The sequence below is a fragment of the Dendrobates tinctorius genome, unplaced genomic scaffold, assembly GCF_039654945.1.
Source record: "Dendrobates tinctorius isolate UK_male_01 unplaced genomic scaffold, ASM3965494v1 ptg000166l, whole genome shotgun sequence".
In the NCBI taxonomy this organism is placed as follows: Eukaryota; Metazoa; Chordata; class Amphibia; order Anura; family Dendrobatidae; genus Dendrobates; species Dendrobates tinctorius.
The window spans coordinates 7,604,341-7,623,579 of record NW_027361833.1 but is presented as its reverse complement, the minus strand read 5'-3'; the positions used below and the strand labels follow the sequence as shown (position 1 = coordinate 7,623,579).

Below are 19,239 nucleotides of genomic sequence, written 5' to 3'. Positions count from 1 at the left end.
ACTGATGGCATCCATGTGCTGTTTGTGATTTCCACTGACACATAGACTTGTATGGGTGTTTTTGATCTGTGATGCGTATTAGAAAAGGACATATCGCCGTGACTTTTTTTTTTGCAGACATACGGATAACAAACTAAACAGACATGTGACCAGCGTCATGTGCTAATGAGCAAGAGCATTATCCATGAAATTCATGGACAGAACATGTAAAGGGTTCATAGGCCTCCAAATGAGGCCTTAGGCTTAAATTATATATGAAGTGTTCTCATGTAAAATGTTCATCATCAACAATGCTACCGCAGCCAAGTGTATCTTTATATTGTGTGGTGCTTTAAAATATGTGTGAAACTTCCGATGTGTAAGAAGAGCCCTTTTTTTCCTGTGTTAAATTTAAAAATAAATTCCATGGCTCTTCTCTTTAGGTGAAGATGATGTTCTTAGTCCTCCACATGACACAAGCACAGGATTAGAGGAAGTCATGGAGCAGCTAAACAACTCTTTCCCAACCGTAAGAGGTAAGGATTATGAATGAACAATACATTAACATCACAACTTTCTTTTTTAAATCCATTGTTGTTCACAATTATTGACCCAATTGTCTAAGTGCTCTTTTATCAAGATAATTTTTAAGCAAACCTAAAAATCGTCTTTTTCGTCAGCACTTCGTCTTGTGAAAACATCGTCCTGCTGCTGCTAATATGTTGCTCTACACGCAAAGAACAATCGTATTTAGTTCCAAGTGCATGGCAGTGTGGTCAGCTTGTATGCGGCCAATCATTGGTTGCTTAACAGTTGGCACATATAAATTTGCCATAACTCAGATTTAAAGGGGGTTTTCCCAAGGACAAAGTTCATTTTAATCCAATAGATCTTGAAATAAAAATCCACAATTTGATGTATTGGAAAAAATGTTCCTGCGGTGAGATAATATTATAAATGTGCCCCTGCTGTGTCCTGTGTAATGTCCGTTTCTGACCGTAACGGAACATGGCCTGATCATATCTCAGGTCCTGGGCAGGGGAGGAAGCAAAACAGAGTACACAGACATTACAGAAGGGGATTGCAGCTGATTCTGTCTGTTAGGTAAAACATTTCCTTGCCTGTTTATAAATGTTTTGTCTTATGAAAAGTAGCAGCTGTTATCCTGTGCTGCAATGACTGTCACTGTATACTCTCTTTTGCGTCCTAATCTATCCAGGAGCTGTGGTATGATCAGACCATGTTCCTGTACGGTCAGACACAGCCATTACACAGTACACAGCAGGGACACATTTATAAGATTATCTCAGCACAGGAATATTTTATCTAAACACATCCAACTGTGGAGTTTATTTTTCTACCAAGATGTATTGATTAAAATGTACTTTTGTCATGGTAAACTGCCTTTATTCTGGTTTAATTTATCGGCTATAACGAGAGTACATAGTGACTTACCATCAATACGCTGTTATTTTTGCACTTACTTCATCCATAGTGCTATTGCCACAATCAGATTTTTTTATTGGTGCTACCATTGAGCTATATATTTTATTACTGATAAGATTCTATCTCACTAATGTAAAAATCTGTCTACACTGAATACAGATTTCACCTGTAAATTGAGAATTTTGAGTATTAATTATGAGTCATACTGGAGAAAGAAGCATATCTGTCTGATGGAATATATTACAAAGTTGCTAATTATCATGTGTACTATTGATTTATGAAATAAAAAGTTACTACTTAAGGGTGTAGTAAGTCCCAGAACCTTGCATGTTATGTAAGTGCTCACGTCAATTTCAGATAGCCATGGTGCATCTCTGGATTACTGGGCAATTACCAACTGGCTCTGTTGCACCAAACATGGGTAACCCATATAGGGTTTTGACTATAGTGAGGATGTTAAAATTCAAGCCATATTACTCTTTCTGAAACTGACCTGAAGGGTATCACCACTATAAAATATTGAGGAAATGTTACTTATTCAGCTCCCTTACATCATTTTCGTTTGAAGCTCCAATCGTAAATCTATTCTGATTTGTTTCATTGATCTCCTATTAACTTATTTTCTTCTTGTTTATTCAGTTTACTTTTCTAAGATTACTGTTGTTTTTGTTTGGTTTTTTTTTGACATTACAAAAATTTTCACAATCAGATTGCCTTTAATTTATATTGCATCATCCCTCTCAAGGAGATGGTAGTAATCTTTGGAAAGGCCGACTCTGGGTTTTCTGAACTATATTTTGCATGCACTGTAAACAGTGATTGGGAAAATCCGTATGAGAAAGTTTAAAATGAAGGTTTTTGCTATGTAATCTGAGAGTAGCACTATGAATGGGCTGAGAGCCTGATTCCAGAGATTTATCACTTACTGGCCTGTGTGTTTTTGTAAATTCAGTATTTTATCAGCAGGAGATTCAGTACAGGATTAGTTGTCTTGCTAGATGTAGTCCTCCTGCTCTGTGTAACCCTGCTGCCGCCACCACTTATTAGCCGCTTTCTGTAAATTAACAGTGTGCACATAAAGCCGCCAATCAGTGGGCAGAGTTACACAGGACTTGGCATTTAGAGCATTGCTGGATTTGCAACAGAGAAAATAGCAATTGTATCAAAATGACAACATGCAGCCCAGCTTGTGATACATTGCTGGATTCTGAGTCTCAGAGGTTACATCATTCTGTTATCAGATTATGTAGTGACACATTTCCCTTTTCAGATACTCAATAAAATTAAGGGCCTGGAAAAGATTACAGAATACATTCAATTTGGGTGTTCGGGAGCGGGTATAAATGTAACACTTAAAAGATGTTTTTATTGTTTTATGCATTTTTATAGCTCTTACAAAGATTTATTGCATATAACATTGCTATAAAGTTAAATTATCCAAATGTTACCGATTTCAGTGTTGTCATTGGGCAATGACGCCATGAATTAAAGAAGTTTTTTATTCATTAAATCTATGTATATGTGCATGTAATGTAGTGTATCTGTTAATATACTCACCATTGCTTTCTGCGGGATCCAATGCTGGTCTTCACCTCATCTCAGTGACATCACCGCAATTGCAACTAGCCGACTCACTCTGTGTGTGAGCCAGAAGTCTCTTTTACATTGTGAGTCTGTGGAGCCTCGTTCTCACCCTCCATAGACTTATATTGCAATATTCCCTTACGGATCACACAGAGCGCAATGTGACCCAGCCAGTCTACAGAGCGCTGACGTCACTGAGAAGCAGAGAATATCGGCGCTGGACACCGGAGAGAGAGGCGATCGGTGAGAATAGTAATACACTCACACTACATTACTGGTATATTGTATATACACATATTTAATAGATAAAAAGCTTAGTGGGAGTGCTCCTTTAGTTAACAAACTACTGATTTAACAGTTGCCTTTATGAATGGCCTAGTTTCAGCGTCTATCTTATGGGGTGCATATTTTTCATGAACAACTCGTCTAAGTATTGCCAATGACAGCACCATGCAACGATCATTGAAATTCAGCACAGCCGATCATCTTCTCCGGAGACAGCTGCCGCGTATCAGTTCCCGTCTGTCACATTCATACAGTATGTCTCACAAGAAGAGTCAACAATTGGCAGAAACTGCCTTCATCATTCCTTTTTTATAGCCACCCACAATCTCTAGTGAATCTCCAATTTTGGCCACAGCCGACCAGTTTGATCATGGAATCTTTGGGCTCTAAAATCAACATTGCTCCAATAGAAATATGTTCATTTCCGGAATACAAGTTCACAGAGTTAAGAGATCTTACTGTAATGGGAATATTTAATCCTTATTTCTTCTCATTTTTCCATAGTGCTACAGTTAGTCAACAGGTTTTTAAATCCAGGAAAACTGCTTATAATGAGTATGGGAAATTGCTTAGTCAACAATTCTCAGATATGAAATAATTACCAAAATTATTCACTTTAGATTCCAAAACTCGCTGATTGCTCGGCTTATGGAGTTCCATATACCTGCGCTGTCCTCCATGATATTGAATAGTGAGAAGCTAAAGTAACTGCCTGTATTGGGAACAAGCATAATATGGGGATTTTACATGTACAGTTGTGGCCAAAAGTGTTGACACCCCTGCAATTCTGTCAGATAATACTCAGTTTCTTCCTGAAAATGATTGCAAACACAAATTCTTTGGTATTATTATCTTCATTTAATTTGTCTTAAATGAAAAAACACAAACGAGAATGAAGCACAAAACATTGATCATTTCACACAAAACTCCAAAAATGGGCCAGACAAAAGTATTGGCACCCTCAGCCTAATACTTGGTTGCACAACCTTTAGCCAAAATAACTGCGACCAACCGCTTCCGGTAACCATCAATGAGTTTCTTACAATGCTCTGCTGGAATTTTAGACCATTCTTCTTTGGCAAACTGCTCCAGGTCCCTGATATTTGAAGGGTGCCTTCTCCAAACTGACATTTTTAGATCTCTCCACAGGTGTTCTATGGGATTCAGGTCTGGACTCATTGCTGGCCACCTTAGAAGTCTCCAGTGCTTTCTCTCAAACCATTTTCTAGTGCTTTTTGAAGTGTGTTTTGGGTCATTGTCCTGCTGGAAGACCCATGACCTCTGAGGGAGACCCATCTTTCTCACACTGGGCCCTACATTATGCTGCAAAATTTGTTGGTAGTCTTCAGACTTCATAATGCTATGCACACGGTCAAGCAGTCCAGTGCCAGAGGCAGCAAAGCAATCCCAAAGCATCAGGGAACCTCCGCCATGTTTGACTGTAGGGACCGTGTTCTCTTCTTTGAATACCTCTTTTTTTTCTCCTGTAAACTCTATGTTGATGCCTTTGCCCAAAAAGCTCTACTTTTGTCTCATCTGACCAGAGAACATTCTTCCAAAATGTTTTAGGCTTTTTCAGGTAAGTTTTGGCAAACTCCAGCCTGGCTTTTTTATGTCTCGGGGTAAGAAGTGGGGTCTTCCTGGTTCTCCTACCATACAGTCCCTTTTCATTCAGATGCTGACGGATAGTACGGGTTAACACTGTTGTACCCTCGGACTGCAGGGCAGCTTGAACTTGTTTGGATGTTAGTCGAGGTTCTTTATCCAACATCCGAACAATCTTGCGTTGAAATCTCTTGTCAATTTTTCTTTTCCGTCCACATCTAGGGAGGTTAGTCACAGTGCCATGGGCTTTAAACTTCTTGATGACACTGCGCACGGTAGACACAGGAACATTCATGTCTTTGGAGATGGACTTGTAGCCTTGAGATTACTCATGCTTCCTCACAATTTGGTTTCTCAAGTCCTCAGACAGTTCTTTGGTCTTCTTTCTTTTCTCTATGCTCATTGTGGTACACACAAGGACACAGGACTTGGGTTGAGTCAACTTTAATCCATGTCAACTGGCTGCAAGTGTGATTTAGTTATTGCCAACACCTGCTAGGTGCCACAGGTAAGTTACAGGTGCTGTTAATTACACAAATTAGAGAAGCATCACATGATTTTTCGAACAGTGCCAATACTTTTGTCCACCCTCTTTCTTTGTTTGGTGTGGAATTATATCCAATTTGGCTTTAGGAAAAAAATTTTTGTGTTTTTTCATTTAAGACAAATTAAATGAAGATAATACCAAAGAATTTGTGTTTGCAATCATTTTCAGGAAGAAACTGAGTATTATCTAACAGAATTGCAGGGGTGTCAATACTTTTGGCCACAGATGTATAAATACAGTGGGGAAAAAAAGTATTTAGTCAGTCAGCAATAGTGCAAGTTCCACCTCTTAAAAAGATGAGAGGCGTCTGTAATTTACATCATAGGTAGACCTCAACTATGGGAGACAAACTGAGAAAAAAAAATCCAGAAAATCACATTGTCTGTTTTTTTTTCATTTTATTTGCATATTATGGTGGAAAATAAGTATTTGGTCAGAAACAAAATTTCATCTCAATACTTTGTGATATATCCTTTGTTGGCAATGACAGAGGTCAAACGTTTTCTGTAAGTCTTCACAAGGTTGCCACACACTGTTGTTGGTATGTTGGCCCATTCCTCCATGCAGATCTCCTCTAGAGCAGTGATGTTTTTGGCTTTTCGCTTGGCAACACGGACTTTCAACTCCCTCCAAAGGTTTTCTATAGGGTTGAGATCTGGAGACTGGCTAGGCCACTCCAGGACCTTGAAATGCTTCTTACGAAGCCACTCCTTCGTTGCCCTGGCGGTGTGCTTGGGATCATTGTCATGTTGAAAGACCCAGCCACGTTTCATCTTCAATGCCCTTGCTGATGGAAGGAGGTTTGCACTCAATCTCACGATACATGGCCCCATTCATTCTTTCATGTACCCGGATCAGTCGTCCTGGCCCCTTTGCAGAGAAACAGCCCCAAAGCATGATGTTTCCACCACCATGCTTTACAGTAGGTATGGTGTTTGATGGATGCAACTCAGTATTCTTTTTCCTCCAAACACGACAAGTTGTGTTTCTACCAAACAGTTCCAGTTTGGTTTCATCAGACCATAGGACATTCTCCCAAAACTCCTCTGGATCATCCAAATGCTCTCTAGCAAACTTCAGACGGGCCCGGACATGTACAGGCTTAAGCAGTGGAACACGTCTGGCACTGCAGGATCTGAGTCCATGGTGGCGTAGTGTGTTACTTATGGTAGGCCTTGTTACATTGGTCCCAGCTCTCTGCAGTTCATTCACTAGGTCCCCCCGCATGGTTCTGGGATTTTTGCTCACCGTTCTTGTGATCATTCTGACCCCACGGGGTGGGATTTTGCGTGGAGCACCAGATCGAGGGAGATTATCAGTGGTCTTGTATGTCTTCCATTTTCTAATTATTGCTCCCACAGTTGATTTCTTCACTCCAAGCTGGTTGGCTATTGCAGATTCAGTCTTCCCAGCCTGGTGCAGGGCTACAATTTTGTTTCTGGTGTCCCTTGACAGCTCTTTGGTCTTCACCATAGTGGAGTTTGGAGTCAGACTGTTTAAGGGTGTGCACAGGTGTCTTTTTATACTGATAACAAGTTTAAACAGGTGCCATTACTACAGGTAATGAGTGGAGGAAAGAGGAGACTCTTAAAGAAGAAGTTACAGGTCTGTGAGAGCCAGAAATCTTGATTGCTTGTTTCTGACCAAATACTTATTTTCCACCATAATATGCAAATAAAATGAAAAAAAAACAGACAATGTGATTTTCTGGATTTTTTTTTCTCAGTTTGTCTCCCATAGTTGAGGTCTACCTATGATGTAAATTACAGACGCCTCTCATCTTTTTAAGTGGTGGAACTTGCACTATTGCTGACTGACTAAATACTTTTTTTCCCCACTGTATATGTGTGGTCAGTACAAAGGACTTGCCATGACTTTTTCCTTCCAAAGACCACACTAAGGACCAGTGGGCCCTCATTATGGGTGGAAGAAAGGCGTTTTCGGCATCTAAATAGGAAAGGGTTTTTTACAGTTAGAGCAATCAGAATGTGGAATGGCCGACCACAAGAGGTAGTAATGGCAGACACTATAACAGCTTTTAAAAAAGGGCTGGACGATTTCCTCGATACGCATAACATTGTGGGTTATAGTTAATTTAGTGATAAAATGCACAATTTGTGGAGAAAGTTTGAACCTGATGGACTTAGGTCTTTTTTTCAACCTATATACCTACGGAGCATAATATGAGGATTTTGAATACTTCAAATATAAAGTATTTATTCATTTTATTTTAAGAAGTTTCCCTATATTATGGTATAATCTTTTTTCACATTAAACTGTGATGGTAGTGAATTCTTCGGGCTCTGCTAATTATTCATGACCGTTGTTAGCACTGTTCTCGTGCACTTTTTTTGTGTTTTCTCATATTCTCCCATGCAAGGTCCCACGCTCTTCCATGCAAAGTTACATCTGCTCCAGATGACTATTACAGCTGCTGTTAAATCCAGACATATGTCAACGGCAGAGGTCTGCTGTTTAGGGGGTAATAAGTAATTAGTTTCCACCTCAATCATTTATTTAACCCTGATGGATGATGGGGAAAACGTACAATACAAACTGTTAGGCAAAATGTTTCTGAATAAATCTCTCGCAGTTCCATTGTAGCTCTCTTAGCCTGTGCTCGTCCTGGGGAAAATATAAGCAGACAGTCTGTTATACTGAACTCCAGAATGATGAATGGATGGATGTATATGGGAGGGCTCTGATTTGAATATTCCCTTATTAACCACAACGGAGGGCTGACATGCATTTTTGAGTAACTGGCATGTAATGCTACAACTCTACTGCAGTAGCCACTAGCTACATGTATGGGTGTACCCCAATGATTGTCTTATCTCCGAGAGTTTCTTAGGGTACCGTTACACCTAGCGATGCACCAGCGATCCCGACCAGCGATATGACGTGGTCAGGATCGCTGGTGCATCGCTAGGTGGTCGCTAGTGAGCTGCCACACAGGCAGATCTCACTAGCGACATCGCAGGGGTCGGGGATCGCTACTTACCTGTCAGACGCGGCGATCCTGCGTCCTCCCGCCCGGCTCCACGCGTCGCTCCTCGGCGCCACAGGAAGCCCAGCAGGAAGTGACCGACGAGGAATGGTCCAGGAGCTTCTCGCGCGATCAGCGATAACCAGCGGGGGAACCGGTCGGAGGCAAGTATCACATGCAGCGATATCGCTAGCAATATCGCTGCAACGTCACAAAATCGGTGACTTTACAGCGATATTGCTAGCGATATCGCAGTGTGTAACTGGGGCTTAAAGCCAAGGATCAGCTAATCACTGGACCTGTTATCAAGGGGGAAGACTGCTACTTTAATTTTAGTTTGCACAGTTACATTGAAAGAGCTAAAATGCTCAATGTTGTGTATCCTAGTCCCTCTAATATTGCATTTAGTCATTATTATGTAGATTAACTTTCAATTGCTTCATATTTACATCAAGAATTTTTTTTTTATTGTGAAGTTGTCAGTTGTGAATTATGTACTTAGTAATGGTATAATCCAATATCCAGTCCAATATCGTTCTCGGCCTAATCGTGTGAAGTTACATCTCTTACAAGAGTAAAAGAACATGAAAGGAGAAGATTCTTTAATTGGCATAAAAATTGCCAAAATTGGAACCAAGTAGAGCGCAATAAGAGGTTGTCCCCCTAAACTATGGAATATTCGACATCTGTAACTCTCTCCTCTCACCGGTAGATCCACCAAGATTTTCCAACATGCACAGTCTATAATTTTATGGTAGGTTAATTTTAACATTGAGAGATAGAATATCAAAATTAAAATCCAGAAAATCACATTGTATAAATTATATAAATTTATTTGCATTTTGCAGTGAGAAATAAGTATGTGATCCCTCTGGCAAACAAGACTTAATACTTGGTGACAAAACCCTTGTTGGCAAGCACAGCAGTCAGGCGTTTTTTGTAGTTGATGATGAGGCTTGCACACATCTCAGAAGAAATTTTGGTCTACTCCTCTTTGTAGATCATCTCTAAATCATTAAGATTGTCACTTGGCAAATCGGAGCTTCAACTCCTTCCATAAGTTTTCTATATGATTAAGGTCTGGAGACTGGCTAGGCCACTCCATGACCTTAATGTGCTTCTTCTTCAGACACTTCTTTGTTGCCTTGGCTGTATGTTTTGGGTCATTGTCTTCCTGGAAGACCCAGCCACAACCCATTTTTAATGTCCTGGCGGAGGGAAGGAGGTTGTATTTTACGGTACATGGCTCCATCCATTCTCCCATTGATGTGGTGAAGTAGTCCTGTGCTCTTAGCAGAGAAACACCCCTAAAAAATAACGTTTACACCTCCATGCTTGATAGTGGAGACAGTGTTCTTTGTGTCAAAGGCAGCATTTCTCTTCCTCAAAACATGGCGAGTTGCGTTAATGCCAGAGAGCTCAATTTTTAATAATAAATTTTATTTCTATAGCGCCGACATATTCCGCAACACTTTACATTTCAGAGAGGACTTGTACAGACAATAGACCTTACAGCATAACGATAATCACATAGATCATAACAGATACCAAGAGGAATGAGGGCCCTGCTCGCAAGCTTACAATCTATGAGGGAAAAGGTAGACACGAATGGTGGATGGTAACAATTGCCCTGATTGTATGGACCAGCCATAATGTTAAGTGTGTAACAGTACAGACACAGAGGGCTAATAGATGCATAAAGCATGTGGGAACATGATGCAGGGAACCTGGTTATGGTAAAACTTTTGGCTGTGCCACACAGGGATAGATTAGGTTAATGTGTTGAGGCGGTAGGCCAGTCTGAATAATTTTTGTCTCATCTGACCACAGCACCTTCACCCAATCACTCAGAATCATCCAGATGTTCATTGGCAAACGTCGGATGGGCCTGCATAAGTGCCTTCTTGAGCAGGGGGACCTTTCGGGCACTGCAGGATTTAAAACCTTTATGGTGTAATGTGTTGCCAATGGTCTTCTTGGTGGCTGTGGTCCCAGCTGCCTTGAGATCATTAACAAGTTACCCCCCCTTGTAGTTTTAGGCTGATCTCTCACCTATCTCATTATCAAGGATACCCCACGAGGTGAGATTTTAGATTTTGCATGGCGCCCCAGATTGATGTCGATTGACAGTCGTTTTGTATTTCTTCCATTTTCTTACTTTTGCACGAACAGTTGTCTCCTTCTCACCCAACAACTTACTTATGGTTTTGTAGCCCATTCCAGGTTTGTGCAGGTCTATGATCTTGTCACTGACATCCTTATAAAGCTCTTTGCTCTTGCCCGTGTTGTAGATATTAGAGTCTGACTGATTAATTGAGTCTGTGGACAGGAGTCTTTTTATAAAGGTGTTTATGTAAGACAATTGTCTTTAATGCAGGTAACAAGTTGATTAGGAGCATCTAACTGGTCTGTAGGAGCCAGAACTCTTAATGGTTGGTAGGGGATCAAATACTTATTTCTCACTGCAAAATGCAAATAAATTTACATAATTGCTACAATGTGATTTTCTGGATTTTTTTTTTTTTATATTCTGTCTTTCAATGTTAAAATTAACCTACCCTTAAAATTATAGACTGTTCATGTCTTTGTCAATGGGCAAACTTACAAAATCAGCAAGGGATCAAACTCTTATTTCTTTCATTGCATGCTCATATTCTAACTGCTCCATGGTTTCGAACTCTGAGGAAGTTAAAGGGAATCTGTCACCCTCTGGGACGCTTTTCAGCTATTACTATGGGCATACAGGTGATGGAATTATTAAAATAGTCCTACCTGTGTGCCTCATAGCTGCGGTCTAGTTGTGGAGAAATTTGAGTTTTAATGTTGTATGTTAATGATTTCTTCCAGGCGTGCGGTGCCTGGAACAAAACGTTGTCTCCTACGTAAATTTGCATACCTCCCCTCCCGTCCACATCCCAAGTGACATGCTGCTGTGGCTCTGGACACCTGTGCCTGCACTTGTGCGGTTATGGGTACCTTTTCCGCCCTGCAGTATCTTTTGTGGGCATTGTTGTTCTGCACAGGAGTGTAGTAGTGACGATATGTGAGAGACTGCTCATAGGAATGCGGAAAAGGTACCCATAACTGCTCTAGTGCCAGGCACGGAATTCCGGTGCCACAGTGGAACATCACATGACACGTGCATTGGGGGGGGGTACGCAAATTTGCACTGGAGGCATGCTATTTTAACAATTCGATCTCCTGTATGCCCATAGTAATAATAGTGTCCCAGAAGGTGACAGACTACCTTTAAAAGAAGTGACAAATCACTGAACATGTGTTCAGCAATGTTTTTTTAAAAAATTCCTGTGCATTACATTGAGTTTTGCAGCTCTTTTCCAGACTGATTCCTGAAATCCGCCTGAGAAACCATGTTGTGTGCACATACCCTCAGTTTGTTTTACTGGATTATGGTGGCCATATAAATTTGACTTTAGATTGGGGACCACTCCACATGCCAGAACGAACACTCAGATCAGTGATATCTTTTAATACGATGCTAACGCTAGGGCCTAATTGGCCGATCACTCCGTACCATTTTAGTTGGTAGCTTAGTGCAAATTCAGTAATAGGTTATTTGTGAGTTACTGCTTATTACTTATCTGTTGTACTTTTAGCACATGAGTTTTTCTCGCTCTTTATCTGCTCAGTTTTGATCCATTTTCCTGCAGGGTCTATCAGAATCAAATTTTATCATTGAGGACAGAGAGAGTCAGATTGAAAAAACTGATGTCGATTTTTACCAGCTTTTCAATCAGTTGCAGAGAGAAAGTATAGAAAAAAAAAAAAAAAAAAAACCAGAGCCTGGCTTGACAAGGCCAAAGTCATTCTTTTTTAACTATTTAATAGTCCAGAGAGTTTGAGTTTGTTGTGAAAAAGTCCTACACATTGACAATGAACGTCTCGTATCTTGGCTTCTGAGAGGCCAGAGAAAATCTCATGCTTAGAAGGGGATATTGAGGGGTAACTGCAGTGACGCCAGAGTTTGAGTTTTACTTTTTCATACTGTAATCGCATGTAAATCCATTATTCATTGTGACATCTCCGACTGAATATGAATGTGTTCCCTCTATAGTGTGGCCACTATTGCAGCTCTGCTATAGCTGCCAGTGGAGGAAAATCTTTTTTGAACGAGTCTTTAATCTCAATGTTAACTGTCATTTTTATCACTGGTTTTCTCTTTCTTTCTTTCTTCCTTTCCTTCTTTCTTCTACATCCGCTTCTTCCTCTCATTACAAAAGGAAGACCTGTCCCTGGAAAGCAGATGAGAGAGGTTAGTAGGACTGGGCTTGCTGCCATCACATCTCACATCCCGCGTCTGGCGTTTCTGCAGCTTGTCTTTTTAGCCCAGTGCATCTTACAAGAGTGCTGTAACATGCCAGCATTTACTACCTCTCAGCGAGTAGTAGGACAATGGCAAGCCTTTGGGAAAGCTTGAGTGTTCATGATATTATTTTGCCCAGAATGAATTGAGATGTAGTTGTAATGTCCTGGCTCATTTGGCGGTTTCTCCTCTCAATCAATTTACTTTGGTCACAAATAATGAATCCCTTAATTCTCTGTAAGTGGGTATAATATTGTAGATGTGATACATATTTGATGCCATTCACAGCAACACTCAAGCAGAGTAGTCATTGTACTGTGTAATTCTGCATTTTAGTCAATTAATCCGTAGATAAAATCCAATATTTTGGAAGCCGACGCTTTTTTTTTCTTTTTTTTAAAAAAGGTAGTTATGGCTTTCAAACATATTTCTAGCAAGAATAAAATAATATATAGATTTTTTTTTTTTCTGCCATTTCTATGATCTTGTTGGAAGTGTTGAGAGGTATATAAATAATCCCAATTCCCATTAACATTGACTTAGTGTCGCATGTGATATATGTAAGTTTCATGTGTCTCCCATTTCGTGACATCTCCAAGTAACCGTTTTGGAGTTTGCCTTAAAGGGGATGTCTGGGATTTGATACTTTCGTGACTGCAGACTTATAAATCCTCACTGTGTGTGCACCACACACTGTCAGGATTCTCCAATGGTGGCGAGACCATAGGTGAATTGAGTGAGGCCAAGCAAGTCTAGTTGGAATGTGGCCAGAAGTATGTAAATTACATACTTGAAATCACGTGACCGCCCACTCCCAGCCGAAATCGGAGAATCCTGAAAGCGTACAGTGCACACCCTGGAAGGATTCAGACGTTTACTGTCACACAGTGACTACAGACTTGGCGAAATATTGGACAATCCCTTTAAACAGTATTTTGACCTCCAGATCATTGCACCTTTTGTGTCTGCATGAAGATTTCTCCATTGCATGCAGCAAAGATGACACCTCCTGCTTTAACATTTTATAATGGCTTCAATAACTTGATCTTTGATGTAAACTGATACATTGCACATCCTTTAGCCTCGATGAAATGTCCTTTTTAAAAGGGCTTGCCACTTTTGTCAGATGTGTTAGAGGCATCATTTTGTGGCTTACCGATAAGTATTACCAGTTCTCCTCCACCTGCATAAGTTGTACAGCTTTCCTCACAGACTGCACAGCTTTCCTGTCCACAGAATGTCGTTTGGTGGAGGTCCATGTGACCAGACCTGTCCTTCATACTCCGCCAATTGAATAACACCGCACTTGAGAAATCTATTTTTCAGTTGGAGGACAGGTTTGGTTACATTCTCCTTCACATGTAGCCTTTTTGTGGACTTGAGATCTGTGTTGTCTGTAAGGAAGGCTGCACTAATAAATATGGCTTATATGTATGTTAGATTCTCCTCCCAAAATCCTCAACACATCTGTTAAAATAAAGTGGTTAACGTTTAAAGGTGTCATCCTTTTTCAGAAAATCCCAGGTGCAGTTTGAACTGTGCTTTATTCACCATCACTGGGTCCACTGCTTAGTATCCACTGCTGCTCCTGTTCCCATTTATTTGATGCAGCCTTGATGTTACATCAAAAAGGCGGTAGCCAATCAGTGAGTTTAGTATCTCTGCCCATTTGCGTGGAATGCCCCGTTGAGAGCCACTGAGCTCACTGATTGGCTGCCACGCCGTTGAAGTGATGTCATCGCTGCAACCAATAACTGACACAGGGAGCAGCGGAGGAAATACAGCTGCGGACCCAGGGATAGTGAATCAAGCACAATTCTGGTTTTTTTCCTTTTTTTTTATATAACAAATTACAGTGTGGCACTAAGATTTTCTGAAAAGCAACAATTTCTTTAATTCCATATATAAATAAATGTGTATGTCATTACAAACTATGAATGTTCTAACAGAAAAGATTCTGCACTTCAGGGGATAACCATCTTACATATTGTAAAATGATACAGTAGTTATAAACGGTATCGCCCCATATCGTGTATTGTGAAATAGCATCACAAATGATGAGAAAAAAAACTTGTCAAAGGAAAAAAAATCTTTCATCACAATATTCACCATATATTGCTATATATAACTATTTATCCATATTTTAATAGCATTGGGTAAAGGACTACCAGCTCCTTTGTCAGTATGTACACATGACATTCTCTCCATAACCACATACATACAGTAGTTTAGCCAAATTTATTTTGGTCAGTGGTCAAAGCTATGTCCAATACGACAACACATGTAGACGCTACAACTCTCTATTCAGCATAATAAGCACTTTATGCTACCATATGATGCCTCTATACGACACTTTAGTATTTCCTAGAAATAATGCTTTTAGGATAGATTAATTCTGTAGCATCACTCAAAAGAATGAAGTCATGATTTTTTTTTAATTATCATAATCCTCTGTATGCATTGGTATGAAATTGAGGTGTACAACAGTGATGAGTGGATCAATAGATGTCAATGAGAGCTGTAATATGGATATGGATACAACACAAATCCATAACTCAGCCAAGTGTATGAGCCCTCAGTGTCAGGAGCATGCTCTATTGTAAAATCCGATCAGCTCTTTCTACCATAAATGTCATGCTATTGACCAAAAAATCCAACCAGCACAACAGGTCAAATATTCAATACATTGTCAGTCTTTGTATTTGGCCTCTTGGATGAAAAAATGAGAGCAAATTGTGATCAACAATAGTACAAGCTGGTTCCTTTTAGCTTCCATGCAAATTTATCTTTGCGACCCTATGTCTGTAGGGAGCTTTACACCTAAACACTTTAAACAGTTATTGCTAATGCATTTTTCCATCCAGATTGGTTTTTTAGGTTTTAGGTCCACTAAACCATCTCTGTAGGGCCAGAGCTGGAGGAAAATCGCCCTATTTACATTAACTGATAACGCCCAAAACCAGCACTGGTAATTGAATTGAGGAGCCAGGCCCTTTTGCTGGATTTTTACAGAACAGCATCCCCTAACCAATTATGAAATATTTCTACAATGACCTAAAACTTTTTCTAGTGCCAGAACGTTTGTGGCAACACTTTCTTTTCCAATTCTTGAGGGAGTAACTAAAGCACTCCTCATGAATTTTTTTTCTTCTGGTGTCTTTAGTTAAGAAAACCAGAAGAAGTTAAGAAAAGGCAAACCATTGTATAGTTGCTTCTTAAAGACTATTTTCCATAGTGAAGAAAGCAACACCAAGTATACAGAACTGCTATTCCATGAGAAACAACAGGAGAACAAGCCCACACGTAAAAAATGAGGTAGCCTTTAGACATTGGCATATTGAATCGTGTGTCTCCAGTCCACTAGCCAGTTCAGTAGTCTCTTGTTGGTAGTTGAGAGGCTCGCAAATCTATTTTCTTCTGGGAACATTGACGCAGATTTTGTTTAGCCGAGCTAGAGCAATTTTATCATTGCATCTATGTGCCATACAGTAAAGATGATCTTGCACCAGACATCTAATTAAAAGCCATATGAGGGATACCAGAAGGTGATAGATTTATGAACTTCCCAACCAATGGCCAGAGACTTCTTTCCTGGCTGATGGGCCTCAGTGCCACGAATCGAACCGCCCATCTCTAGTAGCCATAACAGTCAGTAATATTCCAGCTTTAATTTTCCACTTGATCGCGGCGCCAACCAATCCTGGGCGAGCTGACCAGGTGGAACCGACCCCTATACAGGGACCATTGGGGGCAGTCCCAGGGGAAAGGCATGCTGCGATAGCTAGTGCCAGAGGGGACGGCTCAAAGGAAACGGAAAGAACCAGGTTACTCACCAAGAACAGTACGGAGCAGCATGTTCACCGAGAGTTACGAGGACCAGGCAGAGTCCACACAGCGGGTACGGGACTCTGGATAGGGCAGGATACTCACGGGGAGGACGGAGATCCAGGGCAAGGCAGAGTGCACAAGGAAACTTACAGGGACGGAGCAGAGTATGCACTGGGAAGCGTACAGGGACAGAGCAGAGCACGCACAGGGAAACACACAATAACGGGTAAGGAGCAGAGTATGCACAGGGAAGCGTACAGGGACAGAGTGGAGCACGCACAGGGAAACACACAAAAACAGGTGCAGAGTACGCAGTGGGAAGCATACAGGGACCTGAGGGCTAGTCTGCACAGGACAAGTGCAGGAAAACAATCAGGCGCCGAGGCACGGCCGCAGCTGCCAGATATACCTGACACCGGACGCCGTGTAAAGTCACTTCCAGGTCAGGACTCAGGCTGCGGCCTAAGGCACCCGGCAAGCGTGGATGGCGGGGAACCTGAGGACGCCACCCAGCCGGAAGAGAAGATGCAGCATGGCGCGCCCCCACCACATACACGGCGGTAACAATAAGACAGACTTGTAATTGATCGGTAGTGGCATCTCAATCCCTAGTTCCACTGTTTTTCAGTGCACTAGTTTTCAAAAATGCTTCCCAATGTTTTGGACTTTGAGCAATTTGTCTGTAACTAATCCCTTATTTATAATCACACGAATTCCTTTTGTTTCTAGAATATTATTTCATGGAAAATAAATCAGAGTTGTGTATTTCCAATAGTGTAGTTGTGATCTGTCATAGAATATAGTTTAAACTTGGGTTGAGTCTTTCATTATATTTTATTATTGATTTATTCTATTAACAGTGGCGTATTATAAAATATTCTATGTTCTTTTCTGCAGGAAACAATGTAGGAAATCTCTTCCATATGGCCGATGATTTGGGAAGAGCGATGGAAACTTTAGTCACCGTTATGACTGAAGACGAGGTGTTGGATTGACAACTCCTTACACACCGCATGTGTTTTTATATACTATCTTCGTACAACAAAAAAGGGGATTAGACTGTAAGAGTTTACAAGAAAATATCTATATTTTTGTGAAGGGTAGTGGTACTATACTGTAGATTTCAGTAGTTTCTTAAGTCTGTTATTGTTTTGGTAACAATGGCAGATTTTAAATGTCTATGCAATTGTACAAAACGAATAAGAAAACTACATGTAAAATCTTGATAGCTTAAAAAATCTTGCCATTTCTTTTTACGGAGGGCAATTTTGGGTTGTTTAAAAAAATTTCTATCAGTTATAATGAAAGATTGTAAACTAAAGTGTGCTTTATAAAGAAGAAATGTTTATAAAAAATCCCTTTAAAAGGTTTAAAAAAAAAAAAGAAAAAAATCAGTGCATTGACTTTAGAATCACATTGGCTTTGTAACTGTAGATCAACAATATCCATGTTAAGTGTCATTTTCTTGTGTGTCAAAGAACACGAGTTATAGCACCAAATATGATACTGACATATCTGATACAGAAGAGCAATGGAAATGGCCACAACCACAGCCAGAATCTGAACACAACTTTGTATTTTCTTAAAACCTCTGTGCAGTCGAATGACTAGGTTGTCCTGCTGAAGCCACTAATCTGCACTTGGAACATCTCAAGGCTAACACAGGAGGTTGCAGTGACTCAATCTGTTGCATGATTACAAAAGGGACACACATTTTTGGGGCTTAATATGTTTTATGCCCTCAAAATGGCTCCTTACTGGTGTGCAAGCGGCAACTGCTACAGATTATCACAGAGACTGTTCAGCCCCATGGGCTTAGTATCTAGAATTAAGAAATCCCTTTTTTTTCCTTCCATTATTTAAGACTGAATTCAATGTTTTGTGTTAAAACATATTTTGGACACACACTATTAGTAAACTCATATTTTATGTGGAGGATGTATGACTTCGGCATTCAAATATAACATCTATCTTGCAGAAGAATGGACCATTTTTAAGCAGTCTGCTGCTGCATATAGACATGTTATTAGAGACAAGATCTTACCTTGCCTTCCAAAACCTGGAAATATATAAATTAGCCCTAAATTACAAAAGTTGGAATTGGAACCTGCCTTCTTACCGACTTGAAAACAGCAATGTCGCAGTCCCTTAAAGGGAATCTCTCACAACATTTTTGCGACCTAATGTGGGAGTAGCAGAACATATTGGAAGAGACCCTGATTACGGCCGTCTGTCTCTTGCTGGGCTTCCTAGTGTAGTTTTGATAATTACGCTTTTATTAGCAGATTAGCATTAGAGCACTAGTAAACCTGCTGCCAGGTAGTCAAGTATATTCATAAGCTCTGTATATCCCCGCCCCTACCACTGATTGCCAGCTGTCTATTCTTGCACATTTGTACACAGAATGCTGCCAATCGGTGGTGTGGGTGAGGTTATCCAGAGCTCAGCATTCAGAGAACTGCTAGATTTGCAGTATATAAGGGATTTTATGAATATGACAGCAAGCAGCCCAGTAAGTAAAACATTGCTGAAATCAGGGTACCTGACCCTATATTATTCTTCTCTCTGATGGAGTATCAAAAATCTGGTCACAGATTCCCTTTTCAGACTCCCAAACACATTAGTTGCAAGGAACGTTAACACACCAATTTCTGC

General features: G+C 40.4%; 1 protein-coding gene across 9 annotated transcripts in view; it reads left to right on the top strand.

The window, feature by feature from the left end:
* Positions 1 to 18,567, top strand: part of DMD (dystrophin) — a 3,834,938-nt gene extending 3,816,371 nt beyond the window's left edge. For 7 of the 9 annotated variants that reach the window (XM_073550686.1, XM_073550687.1, XM_073550688.1 and 4 more), the window contains 2 exons: positions 423 to 515; positions 17,482 to 18,567. In XM_073550686.1, coding sequence (XP_073406787.1) covers positions 423 to 515; positions 17,482 to 17,579 — 191 coding nt within the window. In that variant the 3' untranslated portion in view covers positions 17,580 to 18,567. Of the gene's footprint in view, positions 1 to 422; positions 516 to 12,673; positions 12,706 to 17,481 lie in introns of all 9 variants that reach the window. The other 2 variants (XM_073550685.1, XM_073550683.1) reach the window with 2 other exon arrangements.
* Positions 18,568 to 19,239: the final 672 nt, after the last annotated feature.